The sequence below is a fragment of the Pseudonaja textilis genome, chromosome 1 (genome assembly GCF_049901715.1).
Source record: "Pseudonaja textilis isolate UNSWEBS1 chromosome 1, rPseTex1.2, whole genome shotgun sequence".
NCBI lineage: Eukaryota > Metazoa > Chordata > Lepidosauria > Squamata > Elapidae > Pseudonaja > Pseudonaja textilis.
Window position 1 is genome coordinate 306,791,723 of NC_141990.1, and position 16,581 is coordinate 306,808,303.

The 16,581-nt window shown below is 36.5% G+C and overlaps 1 protein-coding gene and 1 long non-coding RNA gene across 3 annotated transcripts; one reads left to right on the plus strand and one right to left on the minus strand.

Moving 5' to 3' along the window:
* Window positions 1–16,524, minus strand: PSMA3 (proteasome 20S subunit alpha 3). Of its 2 annotated transcripts, XM_087922358.1 has the most exons (12): window positions 16,376–16,524; window positions 14,299–14,419; window positions 7,931–8,013; window positions 6,715–6,838; window positions 6,095–6,196; window positions 5,587–5,660; window positions 4,055–4,127; window positions 3,212–3,277; window positions 1,824–1,870; window positions 1,027–1,094; window positions 763–827; window positions 1–163 (listed from the first exon to the last, which is right to left on the minus strand). In XM_087922358.1, the coding sequence occupies exons 3-12, from the start codon at window positions 7,951–7,953 to the stop codon at window positions 119–121; spliced, it is 687 nt and encodes a 228-aa protein (XP_087778484.1). In that variant the 5' UTR covers window positions 7,954–8,013; window positions 14,299–14,419; window positions 16,376–16,524; the 3' UTR covers window positions 1–118. The 2 variants fall into 2 exon arrangements, with proteins under 2 accessions (XP_087778484.1, XP_026554461.1); XM_026698676.2 differs by lacking the exon at window positions 14,299–14,419.
* LOC148128289 (uncharacterized) lies at window positions 4,102–4,873 on the plus strand. The gene is made up of 2 exons (XR_015741210.1): window positions 4,102–4,220; window positions 4,252–4,873. It is a non-coding gene; the product is annotated as an uncharacterized LOC148128289 (long non-coding RNA).
* Window positions 16,525–16,581: the final 57 nt, after the last annotated feature.

Below are 16,581 nucleotides of genomic sequence, written 5' to 3' on the forward strand. Positions count from 1 at the left end.
GTAATTGGAAAATGGTTTAGTGCAAGTTGGCCATTAAAATATTGTCTAGCACATATGTAATGGCAAATACATAAGCAGGCCTGTAGTACAGATTACAAAATGAATTAAAATAAAAATGTTACATGTTTTCATCATCTGATTCATCCTCTTCTTTCAAAGATTCCTGTTGAGAAAATAAAATCAGACCTTAATTATTTTACTTTGTAAAAAAAACAATCAGATTTTCAGATAGTGAAATGCAAATTGTTTGATGTAGACATATTGGATTAATGTAGGTAAAAATTCAAGAGCAGCCTTTCGCTATGTATTTTCTTCTGGTGTTTTTATACATTGTCTAATAGTCAACATTACATCAGAAATATACTTTTTTTCTCCCATAATATTGAAATAAGATTTAATAAAAATTTCTTCCCAGCGATAGCACTAATTTTTTGGCATATCTTTTCCAGGAGATATCCCAGCATCATTTTGTTTCATAAAGTTGCCAGGCTGCTAGTGTTTGAAAAAAGATACATTCTAATTCTAGTATTACTTAATGTTTTTTTAAGGTGGTGGAGAAATGTTCTAGATTCTGTTTTAAAATTGTTATGAATCATTTTGAGTCTTGGGATCTGAGTAGTATTTATTTAAATCTTTTCATCATTGACTGCATAATTTTGATTCCTGAACTACTTGAAAATATCTTTGACAATCGTGGGAAAATATATGGAATTGTATTAATTTAAAAGCCATTTTCATTTGCTCCAAAGTTCCCAGTGTTACCTTAGCATATTTCTCTGCTTCTTCTTTAACATCTTTGGGCACAATTTCATGTTTTCCTTTAGTTACTGTAAGTTTAAAAAAAGAAGTTAAAACAGTGCACAATTGGAGAATAAAATTCAATTCAGCAATATTTTCTTTAAACATTGTGTCAGTTGTATACCTCAAACAATGATCTATCATAAAGATTAATATAAAATAAGTTTAGAGCAAGACTTTACTTCACATTATTTAAGAAAATATTTTTTTGAAAAATGTGATAATTACTTTCTCCAACCCAACTTAGTTCAAGTTCAAAGGCTTTATCCTTTACTTCATCATGGACTATGTAGATTCTAGAAGGGAAAAAAATTAGAAAATTGTTACTTCAAGTAGAATGATATGTATTAAAATGTTTTACCCATATTTATGTACAGTATATTCTCAGATTTTAAATAGCGTAAAAATTCATATATTTTTGGGATAAGCCAAGAATAAAAAGCTTGCAGACATGAATTTTTTGGCCCATTCCAATTTGATGTCTTAAGAGCCTCTGATCTCATTTAAACAGAGTGTCTAATTTATTTAAACTGTGGGATCTCCTGCCCCATTGTCAGAAAAACAAAATATTCTCATGCAAGCACTTTCTTTGGGTATTAGATCAAAATAAAAGTACAGGTAGTCCTTGAATTACAACTCTTCAAAAGTACGAGAGCTAGGTATGACTAGATTCCAAATTGTGACAGTCTTCACACCCTCACAGACACATGACTAAACTTCAGGTACTTGATGCCAGGCCACATTTACAGACATTTGCAAAGTCCTACGGTAATGTGATTGCGTTTTACGATAGTTCTGCCAAAACTCAGCATTTACTACTGGTTTTCAGAAAAAGCACACCCTTCGTAAATCATTGGTTTGCTTAATGACCATGACATTCACTTAACTGCCTCAAAGAAAAATGTACAATTAAGTCTGACTTATAACCATGACGGCAGACTCATTACATAAGTCAAGGATTATCTGTAATGATTTTTGTTTCAACCTAAAAACTGGCATTAAAAGTCACTTTAAAAAAAACTTACATTTTTGCAACTTCTTTAACAGCATCACGGCATGTCATTTCTTTCATCTGTGGAGGTATTATTAGAATTTTACTAATTGTTAAATACTATTGAAAAACAATAGTGAATTTGAAGAGCATAAATAGCCTCAAAATATGTTTATGAATATAATTAATGCATTGCGGTTTGGAGAGTTTTTTTGGTTCATCCAACAATTCCTGAGGTAATATCAACTTCTTGAGATAAGACTTTTTTTAAAAAATGTAAGTTTTGATATGTCTACATGTAAAATATAATTCTACCATGTCTGGATGGGATTGGAGAACCAAATTGGGAAGCTCCAGAGAAAGATCTGGAAACAATTATAGGGAGGATATAGCTCATCTATCCGATTACAGGTAGTCTTTGACTTACAACTGCAAATAGGTCCAGGATTGCCACTGTTAAGTGATACAGTCATAAAGTATGACTACATTGCTTAGCAACAACAAACCCAGTTGCTGCTTAACCTCAATCCAACAGGAGGGATGTTAAAACGTAATGTTAAAAAGTATTATTTCACGAAAAGAATAGTGGAAGCTTGATACCAACTTCCAGTGGAGGTAGTAGCTCAATCATCAGTAACTGAGTTTGGGATAAACACGTGTCCACCATCCAACAAAAAATAAAATTCAAAAATAATAAATAAATTTAAAAGAAAACAAAAACCTTAAGGAGCAGCCTTGATGGACCACTGGGTCTTTTTCTGCTATCAGTTTTCTGTTTCTATGTTTTTTTATGGCATGTATACTAAATAGGAAGTGGTACGAATCTTATTTTAGTCTAAAGTAGACTCAGGCTGAACAGAAAATAATTCAAACTGAAAATTTATACATGTGCTTCTAAGAACTGTACAGTTTGATCCTGGTTTCTTTGAATGAGTGTAAGGAATAGCAATTTCAATTTAGAAACAGAAGCTTTCACTCTTATCTGTAAATGAAGTGGCTGGAAATGAATTCAAGCTGTACAAAAGAAAACCATATCTTCTTACAAAGTGTGAGTACCAAAATTATCCCATTGTTCACCTTTACATTACTTGTTTTAGTTTAATTGTGCAATGATCAAGGACAACTTTTTAAGTGAGATTTTGGTCCCATAAGATTGAAATAAGACAAAGGGTGCAAAGGTAGATTCATTCAATGATTTATATTAATATGCTACAAGAATGGCAATACTTAAAAGGAGTCTGGCTAGAACTGATAACTCTGTTATTGCAAGTCAATATTTTAATTGCTTTTACCTTGTCAAAAGGACTGAAGAACTATGGAAAATCAGAAGCATTTCCATATAGATTTCCAGTTAATATCACACATTTGTACAGAAAAACAAGAAATGCTTTTAGTATGTAATGTGCCATAATATAGTCTTACCTGAAGCTTTTCAATCTCTGTCTTTGCAGCCTGTCTTGCTTTACCAATAGCACATCCCCAGTAACCCTGCAAAAATAAAAAAATAAATAAAAGGGCTATATTCAAGGAAAGTAATCGCTGAAACACATTTACAGATTGTTTAAAAATGGCAGACACAATTATATTTTCATAAACACACATGTAAATTATGTGATTTCTCAAAACAGTCTTTTTATACCATTTCCAAATTGATAATTTAATCTAATAAAAAACTATCCGTTTGCTGATCTTTATTTAGCAGCTGCCTTTAACAATATAACAATTCAGAGGATGATAGTGATCCAACAGTAGAACCACTACTATAGAACACAAACATTTGAGGCAAGAGATGGAGGTAGAAATTGAATCTGCAGATTTTTTGCTTCTTTTTTCCAGTTATAAAGTAACTTCTAGCATAATGAGCAAAAACATTTATCCTTTCTGCCTATTTATTATAAAATAAAGGCAGTAAGTAGGAATTGTGAATAAATCACTTACCTGATATTCAGAATTAAGGTTATGGCCAATGGGTTTAAATCTTTATCTGAATAAATTTGCACTTTTGCTGTAAAGTGCCTATGTGGTTTTACCATGAACACAGCTGCAATAAAAACTATCAGCATTTCATTACCAGCTTATAATTTTAGATTCTCTACAGTTATTATACAGTTCTCAAAATTTTGTTTACTGTTAAATAGATTTAGCTATTCACACTTGCCTCCATGAATTAATATGCTTTCCTGTGATCTTCTAATTGCTTCTATTTCATTAAGCTCGTGGATAACCTTGGTTTTAATTTAAACAGATGTAGTTCAAAATACTTACATATGAAACTCCTGATGGATCTATCATATACAGCTGAGCACCATCATCATCATCATAGGAACCTAACATGAAGCTGGAAAATCAAGATTTCTTATTAGAAACTATTAGAATTGTAGCACAATCTTCAATAAGTTATAGAAAAGCAAAGTTTGCATCATTCATAGTTGTTTCACTGAAGGAATTGCTATAAATTATAGTCTGGGATTAAGCAGAACTGTATCTCTTGGCATAGAATAAAAGTCGTAGTTTCCTAAGAGTAATAGATTCATAACAATTAACCAATCACTTATATTATCCTTCCAAATTAAAAGGAGAATTTAGTCACACCCCTGAACTGGATAGTGGCAGAATACTACAAGGACCATATGTACAATTTGGTACATTACTTCTTAAAAAAATTATCTACATTTATTCAGTCAGGTTTTTCTGCTTTAAATATGACCTCTTTTTAACAACATGAATATGAACTGCTTAATGGCTAGAGGAAAGGTAGTGTTTTTATTTATTATTGTGAGGCACATGGGATTGTTCTATGAGATAGGGTTAAATAAGGAGTATGTTGAGAACATTTTGGTTGAAAATATGCGGAAGAGGCCTTCATCCTGAAGATAGACAATGGTGATGCTGAGAACCAAGAAACATCCTTGGAAAAGGCAAACCATAATGATCTAGACAGAATGGAGCATTTGGAAATGGAGTTATTCTGCACTTCAACAAGATTTGCCTATTTAGCTATGAAATGTACTCTTGCTATAATCCAGGATTTGTGAATCAATTAAATTGTGGTTTATTCAATAAATCTTATTTGAGCAAATTTTATATTATGTGTTAACCTGGTTACTGAGTACTTAGTAACATTCTTGAAGGTTTGATTTTTTAAATACCATTTTGAGTGTCTTTTTGCAGACAGAATTTTTTTTTACTGAAATAGGAATCTATAATTTCTCTCAAAAAAAATTACCTGGGTGAATTGGGAATGTACTATTTATATAATAAATTCTCCACTGGTATCAGTTTATCTCCCCAACTGTGTCTTCCTTGTTGCTATTTTAGATGGATTGTAGCTTTTCTTTCTACTTAATCTGATTGCCCAAGAATATATAATTATATTGGTTACTGCTATAGTTATTTAGAATATATAGGGTGAGCCTATAGATTCAATCTGGTATAATGATTAAGGCATCAAGCTAGAAATAAGACTGAATTGTAGACTTTAGCAAACAAAGCCAGTTGGATGACCTTGGACTAATCACATCTCTGTCCTAGGAAGGAAGTAATGGCAAACAATTTCTAAAAAAAAACACCTTGCCAAGAAAACTGCAGGAACTAATTCAAGTAATTTCCAGAAATCCAAATAAAAACCAAAAAAATGTTATTTGCAGTATATTCCCAGCGTTAATCAAGTATGAGATCTATGGGAATGTCTTTATTCATTCAGGGGCTAAGGAGAAATAGACTGTGATTTATTACTTGCTCTGAATTTTTTAATGCCATAATATTTTAATGAACAATAATATAAGAAAAATTGGTACCTGCAGCCGAAAGGTCTTACAGCACTATATAGAGTATAGGCATGTACATACATAGCCACTCTATCTGCAAGATGCTATAGGGAGAAAGGAAAATAATTTTAGAGCACTGAAAGTAATATTTCCATTTAAAATAAACTGAGGTAAGTTCAGTTTGTATTTCAGAAAGAACAGTGGTGAGTCACAAGGTCACCCACTCAGCCCTGGCCTCTGTGCTATGCAGGTGGGTAGGTTCAGAAGCTTTTATTTTCCCTTGTTCAACATTTCATGCTATCTAGAATAACAAACTGTAATTTAATTAGCTGTAATGAATCAGAAAACAAGATAACTTCAAGCTATGGATTATAAATCTGACTGTAGATTAGAGTTATTATAGAGCTAGATGCTATCCTGGTTTGATAATTCATAATAAAGTATGGGTAACTAAAAGTTTCTAAATTTCAGCAATTTAATATGGCTTAGATTTTTCTTAGCTCTGATAAAAAGTAGCTTTGATAAAACCATAACCTACTTTTAATGGAATATTATAACCGTAGTTGGATCTAAAGTTAGAAGCTTCTTCTCTTGCTATGTCAGCCAAAGATCGGGCATCTGCGAGGAGTCCTGCTACTGCCTGAAACACAGAAGCACATTTCACAACCTAAGCAGACAGGAATTTGAAACTCAACATGCCAAACTTTACACCTCTCATTCTGACAGTATCCTTTATATCAGGAATGTGATTGCCAGGCACATGTTTTGAGAACTGGATAAACCAGAACGTCTGCCCCTACAAGATGAAATCTCAGCTGCTTCCTGGTTTCAAATTGAAAGTTACATGTTGATTATCCAAGACACAGTTTAATTATAGGGTTGCTTCTGTTAAAACTTGAGTTAAGTGTCGCGTGGTATTTTTGTGCTTACATGGACATATCTATGTTGTTTTCTTGGCATTAGTACAGAAGTAGTTTACAGAAGTAGGGTTTTTTTTTAAAAAATGTCTGAATCTATCAGGAAACCAAGGGGTATAGGTTAAGTCTCTCATGAAGTTCCTAATCAAGTTCAACTCTGCCTAGTTTTTTAATATCAGCCAAGATTAGTTAGGTGCTGGCATTTAGCCACATGCTAAATTATAAGTAAATACCAACTCACCATTCCCACATGTCGATCAACATTAAACAAACGTTTATTGGATCCTTCCTCATACAATTTGGATAGAACTAATTTTTCTACTCCAAAGACAACACCATCTTTACATCTTATCCCAATTGCTGTACTGAAGAGAAAATAAAGCATAATAATTGGTTAAATATACACTTCATAGCATTTAATTTGATATGATTTGTATTGCTACAGAGTTTAGAGGCTAAGCTGCATGGCCAAAATGGCCTTTTCAAACTCTAATTCTGTGGTGTCTGGGGATACTTCAGTAATCTAATAGAAAGAAAATACCTCAAAGGAATTTATTTAATTTTAAAAGCCAAATCTAAAATACTGAGTTGATTTAATAATTTATTTAAGCAAAACAGTCTCAAATGAAAAATTAATTACTGAATAAAACATTTTAGTTTTAAAATATGCACAGCTACAGGTTAAGTAGTAAGCAATGCTTCTCAGCAATTTTTCTCGACAAATCAAATTTTAAATTATTTTCACAAGTACAGTATAGTATGGGATTAACCCTATAAAGAGGTGCTATATAAAAAGCAGATATATCAAAAACCAATTTTATAACCAATACAGTATTTAAAAAAATATGTGAAACTCTGGAGCACCCATATTCCTTCCATTTAAGTTTGAAAAAAATGCAATAGTAAAACCAATAGCCTACGTACAGAATTACCTAAAACAACTTTTTAAAAATGTTTTAAGTACTAAAACAACTCTTGATGTTCTATCACAATACCATCTTATTTTTATTTTAATACTGTTCACTTCTCAGAGTCACTTGTTGAAATGAGTGGCTGTGCAAACTGAATAAAAAACTGACTGCAATCAGGTAGTCCTTGTCACATGCCTATTCCAGACTGCAGCGAAGGCCTGGTGAAGTGCGTGACTGATCCCTGGGGAAAATTTCAAGATCTTCTTGGACTCCATCAGGGTCCATCAGTCATCTCAGGCAAGGAATTCAATAGGCCTTCTCTATTAGGCTTTAAGGTTGATATTTCAAGGATGCTTTCTTGAAATAATTAGATATATTAACTGAATTCCCTCTACAGTAAATTAGCTACAAGCATAATTTCATTCTTTATATTTTGTTTCTGAGATTGAAATAAAAATACCAATGACCAGTATTTAAGTTATTTGGACTAATGGAATCCACAAATGTAAGTGACATTACTGCAGAATATAAAAATTCAAATCTTACCTGCTGTTTTCAACAGCTTTCATAGCATACTCTACTTGAAATACTCTGCCATCTGGAGAAAAGGTGGAGGCTGACAGATCATACTGAAAGAAAACAAAATAGATTTTTTTAAAAAAAGTAAAACTCACGGAATTGTATTCATTAGCCTTTCACTGCATCCCTTGATACCTGAATATCCTCCAGAATCACCTTATAGGAGAAATGGGTGGAATAAAAATAAATAAATAAATAAAATACAGAATTTAATGGCTTCCCACTATTAAAACAATTAGGTTCCAAAATGCAAAGGAATTCTGTATTTACTAAACAAATGCAAACACATGACAATATTGCTCTCATATCAGAATAAAAATACAACTCTAAGCATATTTTCTCACAAATCAGTCATTTAAACTCAATAACATTTACTCTCTAGGAAGAAGAATGCAGACTTCAGTCTTCGAGTATAGTCCCTGGATCACTTATTCTGAGTAACAAAAAAAGTACATAGATATTCTCTTTGTATTTATTCCTATCCCAAAAAAGAATCAGAAATTTGAGAAGGTGGAGCCTCCTTGCTGACGGACCGTAGATTGAGACTCTCTGCAGCTATGGTCCGTGCTCTTTCGTTGGAGAGCCCCGATCATTACGATTAGGGGCTGAAGCTGCCTTGGAGGGGTGGCGGAGTAAGGGGAAGCCGCAAGCCAGGTTGAGGGGAGCCACGTCTCCCACTCTGGGCTTGGTCTTTTCCCCCCCGAAGATGACTGCAGCAGTGGTTTAAAATGGCCACCCCGAAGAGGAGGATTCAGCTGGATTAAGATTTGTGCAGGAGAGAAGAAAGAGGTGGATAACATCTGAACCGGGACAACTGGGCAATACAACTAAACAAAAGTACCCCGGGATTAAGGTAACATGGAATTTTTAAGAAAAGAAAAGTGAGCAGCAAAATTACAAAGGGACAGGGAAAAAAAATAAGAAAATATTTCTGACAGCTAAGCAGGGCTTTGAACTGGGAAAGGAAGAAGCCGGAATTAAAGATTTAACTAAATTGGACTAAAATATTTTGGGAATAAACAGGCATAAAATAAAGCTGGAGTTAAGACTGTCAAAAAATAATAATAATAAAGTTTACAAATTGGAGACTGGACTGTGCTGGAATATTGAGGTTCAAAAAACCCTAAATAAAAAAATAGGGGGAAAAGGTGAAGACTTTGTATAATGGAGAGTGCCACCTTTTGACAAAAACTTGAGCTCAAACAAAAGGGAAAGCATCCTGTTTCTGAATGAACTTGTGTGGATATAACACTAAAGAAATATTGAAACAAAGTAAGAATCTTAGAAAGTGAAAGCAGAACCAGAATAAAGAAAAAAGCAAGGAAAGACTGACTGTGGGATTGATTGATGTTTTTGGTATAGACCCTGGGTTGGAATAATTGAGAACTTTAGAAAATTGAAAGAAGAAAGGAGGAAAGTAAAAGTATTTTTTGTGTGTGTGGACTTTAACGATCATAAAATATAAGTGTGTAATGATGATATCTCTTCGGGAATTAAAAATGGAACTTAAAAATATGAGAAAATTACTACAAAGAGGCGAATCACTTTGCTCTGTGTTAGAAAAAATGGAAATGGTGATTGAAGAACAAGAAGAAAGCTTCAGAGGAGGAGTCGACTCAAGAAGACATTTTAAATACACAATTAACACAAAGAACATTACAAAGAAGTGGGGAAAGAAGGAAGGTTAAAAAATTGAGATTTAAGAAGGCAATCAAAAGGGGGAATACCTGTGAAGTCAGGAAAGGCAGAAAGACCCAGGAGAAAAGGGGAAAGGAAGATATTAAGAAAGAGAGGGATATAAACTGGAATGAGAAAAGATATGGGGAAAAGAGGGGGAGAAGCAGTAAGAAACAGGTGCATGAAATAAAGAAATACAGAAATAGTAAAATGTTGAAAAGAAATTGTTTTTTCAGAGATAATGGTTGATGAATTAAAAAGGGGATTCTGCAGGGTGACAAGGGGTAATAAGAATATTTCTGCAATTAAAAATATTTAGAAAATGAGGTAATATAGATATTGATAACTCTTATTAAAAATCAAGGGGGGGAAATATGCTGCGGAATCCAAATGAAAAGATGTAATTATTATTGTAACTTCTTAAAAATAATGATTTATTGGGAATCAAGATGAGGGAATAAAGGTATATTTTAATCATTGAGGTGTCACACTCTAAACAATAAAAGGGGGGAAACCTATACTTGTTTTTTTTTTTAGTGTTAAAATTTGTATTAATCTAAAATCTATAATGTGTAATGGAAAGACTAAAGAACCAACTAAATTAATAAGTTAATATAGACTATTAAAAGCAAGGAAAGACATTGGTAACTTTTATTATTATTATTAGGCAAACACATGTTTATCTTTATTTTTAACATAAATATTAAAGGATTATATTTGAAATAATTGAAATGAAACAAAAAGATGTTTTAATTGAGATTAATGAAAGAGGCTAGAATTAATGTGTTTGTTTCTCTCCTTACTGAAAATCTGGAATGGAAAAGGTAATAATAGAATTAAGCATGCATATATGAATGTATAATTGCTGCCATATGTAAAGGTGATGACCCAGAAATATGTTGTCCACTAAAGAGATTTTTGTTTTTAATGTGAAAAACTGAATTTGTTAAAAAAAAAATCAGAAATTCATTCTGAAGTATTACAAGTTATGTTTCATTTAAACTTTCTAGTAATCATTATAGCTTATTACATATTTAGAATACAGTACTAATTTTTAAGGGGCAGAAACATTATTTTAATACTTAAATATTTTAAGTGTTTACACACACACACACTTTCTCTCACTCTCCTTCACTGTCAAACAATGATAAAAGTATTTATGTTTTAGATTGTCTTGGTTGTAAGTGGATGACCATCTGACTCTTGTGCCAAGCCCCTCAAAATCGCAGTTATCCAAGTCGATGCTCCAATGACTGATACAACAGAGTTTGAAATACAAGTAGTTCTTGACTTACGACAATTGAGCCCAAAATTTCTGTTGCTAGGCAAGATAGTTAGTGAGTTTTGCCCCATTTTACGACCTTTCTTGCCAGAGTTGTTAAATAAATAACTGCAGTTGTTAAGTTAGTAACACAATTGTTAAGTGAACCTGGCTTCCCTATTGACTCTGTTTGCAGACTCTGTAACATACATGCCAGTTGCCAAAAGTCTGAATTTTGATCACGTGACCACGGGGATACTGCGATAGTTTTAAGCGTGAAAATGATTATAAGTCACTTTTTTCAGTGCTGTTGAATGGTCACTAAATGAATGGTTACCTATAGAGGTTTCTATGCCAGCATCCAAAATATTCTAAAACAGTGTCCCCAAAAGACAGCCAAACAGTTCAGATCAAAAACGGGATGCGCAGAGACTGAAAAAGGGATGCATGGCAGCGACGATCCCCACAGCCTGGAACAGCTGATTGGCGGTATTCCGGGAGGTGGATCCAACCACCAATTATTTGCTCGTTCTAAATCAGGCTGCAATAACCTGCTGAAGCTGACCAGGCTATTTGCTGTTTGCTGCAAGGATGCTCGCCAGATGAATACCAATGGATGCTAGGAGGCAGAGGCAGATTTTTTTTTTCTTGTTTTCCTCCCCCAAAGCTAGGTGCATCTTATGGTCTGGAGCATCTGATAGTGCAAAAAATACGGTAACCTAATTGGCCAACATGACCAGTGACACTTGGAGAAGGGATTACTTTCTATTTTAATTATGATGACACTGCGAGAACAATTCAGTTAGTTTTACACTAAATGTGCCGATATGATGTACCCAATAAAGTTCTTTAAGAAAGATTCAAGCCTTGGAGTTCTGATTTGCTTGGGTCTGTTAGTTGGAACCTTGTCAGTCAGCAACAAAAAAGCTCAGCCTTCCAAGGATGAAGAAAGGGAAGTAGAAACAGAACTAGCCATTCTTCAGGAAGAAGTTATGTGGACTATGAGCCAACTGTCAAATAAGGCCCAAGGTGTCTACCATTCTTGCAAAATTAATGAGATCAGTATCACCCACAACTATTATACCTTGGATCAGAAAATTTGGAAAATGAACATGTGGTCACAGGATTCAATGTGATCATTCCACTGCCAAAAAAGGGCAAATTTAAGGATTGTCCCAATTATCAACATGCCTCACATTAGCAAGACAGATCGTGTTACAGAGAAGCAGCCGCTTTGTCTCTGGGTCACATGGCTCCAGCCTGGAAATGGGTACAATTTTTGGAATAGCTGCAATGAATTGTGCCTGTTCCAAAAAATGGCATCCACTTCCAGGCTGGAGCCATATGGCCTAGAAACAAAGCAGCCTACTCTTCTTCCCTCATACAAGCTCCAGAGATCTTATAAAAGTAAGTACACAATCAGTAACTGGGAGTGGAGAGGAGGATGTGGGACCCAGTGGTGGGGGGAAAAAGGACCAAGGCATGCAGGGAACCTAAGGGGCAGCAAGTGGAGCATGGGATACCTTAGGGCAGAGGTGGCTAACCTTTTTGGGCTCCTGTGCCAAAAATTGTGTGTGTGCTTGCATACTCGTGCTCGAGTGCCAGCAGTCAGAAGGCAATGCGCCCTCCCCCACGCTCCCTATGCATGCACGTGCGATCCCCACCCACCCCTGCCACCCCCTAACCTGCACTGCACCTCTCAGCTGATTTTTGGCCAGTTTGAGGCCTTTTTCAGCCTCCCAGAGGCTTGAGGGAGGCTTCTGCAGGCTTTGCAGGCCAAAAACTAGTCCCGTTTTGTCACTTCTGGTGTTTTTGGAAAAACAGGAAGTGATGAAATGGGGCTAGTTTTCAGCCTGCAAAGCCTGCAGAAGACTTCCTCAAGCTAAGGCCTCAAACCGGCCAAAAATCAGCTGTGAGGCACGTGCATGCGCAGTGAGGTAAGTTTGCCTGCAGCTTTGCATGCAGGCACAAATGGCTCTGCGTGCCACCTGTGGCATGTGTGCCATAGGTTCACCATCATGGCCTTAGGGGGTGGGAGAGGCATGAGGCAGGGAGCAAATCTGATGCCCACTCAAATGGGTTTGCTTAACAAGTGTGGCATTCACTTAATGGTTGTTGCACAGAAGTCTACAAAAAGTAGTTCCAGTCACATGTGCGTTGACCCATTACATGAAGCTTTCAACCAACACCCCTCATTATCCCAAAACTTTCCAGCCAGTTAAGACTATTGAGAATTTTGGTAAGTATATAGAGAATACAGGTTAAGGAAAATCACTGTGCCTGCATTTTACACATTTTACACCATTATTAAATGCATCAAGATTTACAGAATTAGATGAATTCTTTGGCTTCATCAGCAAAATGGGCTGAATGGGAGAAAGTATTCTTAGACTGAATCCCTCCAAGATGAAGTTGGTTTTTGTCAACAAAAATTCAACAACTTTGGCCCTAGTAGTTATTTTGAATGGGGTGGGACTCTACCTGAAAGGGTTGGTTCACAATCTGAAGATCCTCCTAGACTTGTGCCTATTTCTTAAGTAGCAGGTGAAAGGCTTCTGTCCAGCTTTGGCTGTTTTGTCTACTATGAGCTATCAGGATCAAGAAGATAATATATTATGCTCTGATCACTACAGGTAACCCTTGACTTATGACCATAATGGAATCTGCCCATCACAGTCATGTCACGGGGGTCATAAACGTTGAGTCAGATGATCAATTTGATTTTACAATCTGCTTTGCAACCATCAGGCTGCTTTGCAGCCACCAGGGTTGTTAAGTGAACAATAATTGTTAAGGTATACCCATGGTTTGCCATGGGTACACCTTTGCTAAAAACTGGAAGTAAATGCTGGATTCTGGCAAAACCAATGTAAAACATGGCCATGTGATCACAGGATGTTACAAATGGTTGTAAATGCAGCCCAGTTGCTAAGTTCCCAACATTTGATTATATGACCACTGAAACTTTGAATCCGGGTCATAAGTAGCTCCAGGCAAGTCTGTCATAACTTTGACCCATTGTAAGTCAAGAACTACCTTTATCTGACTGATTAATGCATTCAAAATCAGACAGCAGTTGGAGACAATCCAGAAGTTTCAGCTGGTTCGATACGTCATAGCGAGTTTAGTCACAGGACAATTCCATCATAACATGACATCATTAGGAAAGTTATTGCTCTGGTTACTATTAGGCTTCCAGGGCCAATTCAAAGTGCTGGTGACGATTTACAAAGCTTTTATCATGAATCACTGTTTTTCCCAAGATGGAATCTGCCTGGACAGTTAGAATATAGTAAGATTTGTCTACTTGGAGTTCCCATTCTGCATGAGGCAAGGAGGTCATGGACTAGGCAAAGGGGTATTAGTATTCCAACTCTTGTTCTTTGGAAGTCCTTACCTCTGAAGATTTGCACTATTTTCATCTGTCACATGCCATGTTTTAGCAAAGACCTCAAATTTGCCAAATGGCATAACTCAAAGCAATTACCATCTTGAATTCTCTTCAATTAGGCAACAAGCTAAACCAAAACAAACAAATTATGAGCAGATCACGTATAACATGATTGCAACTGGTTAATTTCTTTTTTAAAAAAACTATGGATTAACATTTGGCACATACCATACTGTATTCACACATAACTCGCCTAATGACACCGAATATTTTAGCCTAGCATGTTTGTATCCATCATTAAACTCGAAAATTTGTTGATGACACCTGAGAATTTGAAAAGTGACTGGACAACTATATGGAGAAGGATATTATAAATGGCTTATTTTTTTATGATTGTTTATAACTTCCAGAAAAACAGGCAGCATTTTTTAAACATTTGCTACTATGCAGCACTAGTGGGAAAAAAACCTATAGCTATTGCCTGCCTGTCCATCCTCATGAAGTACAGCATGAATCTTATAAATTCAAGCTGAACTGAATATAAACATATAAAGAACGGTTGCAGAAATTGGGTATGTATCATCTGATGAATAAATATATATATTTATAATGAGCCTCTATGGTGCAGTGGTTAGAGTGCAGTACTGCAAGCTACTTCTGCAGCTAGCTGCCTACAATTTGGCAGTTCAAATCCCACCAAGCTCAAGGTTGATGCAGCTTTCTATTCTTCCGAGGTGGGTAAAATGAGGACCCAAATTGTTGGGGGCAATATGCTGACTCTGTAAAGCACTGTGAAGTGGTATATAAGTCTAAGTGCTATTGCTATCTCAGGGGCTGTCACAGAGAAGAGGGAGTCAAGCTATTCTCCAAAGCACCTGAAGGCAGGAAAAGAAGCAATGGATGGAAACTGATGGAGAGAAGCAGCCTAGAACTAAGGAGAAATTTCCTGACAGTTAAAATGATCAATCACAACTTGCCTCCATTTGTGAATGCTCCAACACTGGAAGTTTTTAAGACATTGGATAACCATTTGCCTGAAATGATACAGGGATTACTGCCTGAGCAGGGGGTTGGACTAGAAGACTTCCAAGATCCCATCCAACTGTTATTCTAATTCTATTCTGAATAAATTACTTGCTCAGATGCATCATAGTTAATGTGCTTTCTGGAAAAAAGTTTTCATACTCATGAATGATGCTACCAAAATTTATTCAACCATTGAACAGAATTTTTGCCTCCCCAGATAGGGAGCCCTACCCTAGGAAATACAGCAAATCCACCCCATCTTCAAAAGCTGCCATCTGGCTGGTCACTAACAGCAAATAAGACTAAAGGCCTTAAGTAAAATAATGTCCACATTTTTCACTTTGAAAGATGACAAGCGAATTAGTAAGAAAAGGACAGTGGCTCGTGAACTGGAAACCCCCCATCCCCAGTAACTAGGGCAGAGATCTCCAAACTTGCCAACTTCAAGACTTGTGGACTTCAGCCCTCAGAAGTCTCCAGCCATTTCTGGGAGTTGAAGTCCACAAGTCTTAAAGTTGTCAAGTTTGGGGACCCCTAAACTAGGGAACGCATGACTGGGGCTTTCACTTTCATTCTCAGCCCACACCGCCCGTTAGGTAGCAACTTGGCAGGGAAGCTCTCAAACCAAAGAGGAGGGGTCGTCAATAAGGCAGCCAGGTTCCCCCAGCCGCAGTTGGAGGGCCCTGTCAATGGAGAGGTAATGGATGCCAAGACTTGGGAGCGTTTGAGGGCGCTGTGGAAAGTTCCCCGGTCGAGGCCCACTCTATTCCAGGAAGATTCGCGCCTCCCTTCCTCCGGTTGGATTCGCCTTCCGCTTTCGATTCTCTTCTGTGACTCAGCACCGCCATAAGCACCCCAGAGTTCTCCAGGCAACTGCTGGTGACGTAATAGAAAGCGCGTGGCTCCCTCGCAGACCCCGTATGTGCAGAGCAGTTTGCCTCCTCGCCCTCCCCTCCCCACAGCGCCTCTCCCCCTCCCACCTTCGAACACCCCACCCCACCTTCGCCAGGCCGAGGGTCAGCGATTCCTTGCCCCCTTCTTTCTCCGGCTCACTTACCCCGGTGCCGATGGAGCTCATGGCGGAGGAAGCCTCAAAACAAACCACTGCCTTCGCTCCTACCCGGACTTTTCCTCTCTTTTCTTTTTCTTGTTTTTCGCCCCTTCAGATGGTCACCCACTCGCGCGTCTCAGTCGCTTTTCAACAACGCGCACGTCCATTGGACGCCGCCTCCAAGCGCCTTGACTAATGATTTCTTCCGGTAG

Excerpts from the sequence above, each read along its gene's own strand:
- PSMA3 (XM_026698676.2), bottom strand. The coding sequence starts at position 16,396 with ATGAGCTCCATCGGCACCGGG. Across the intron at positions 6,197-6,714 it reads TTGATCGACATGTGGGAATG|GCAGTAGCAGGACTCCTCGC; the intron begins GTGAGTTGGTAT and ends TCTGTGTTTCAG. Across the intron at positions 5,661-6,094 it reads GTTATAATATTCCATTAAAA|CATCTTGCAGATAGAGTGGC; the intron begins GTAGGTTATGGT and ends TTCTCCCTATAG.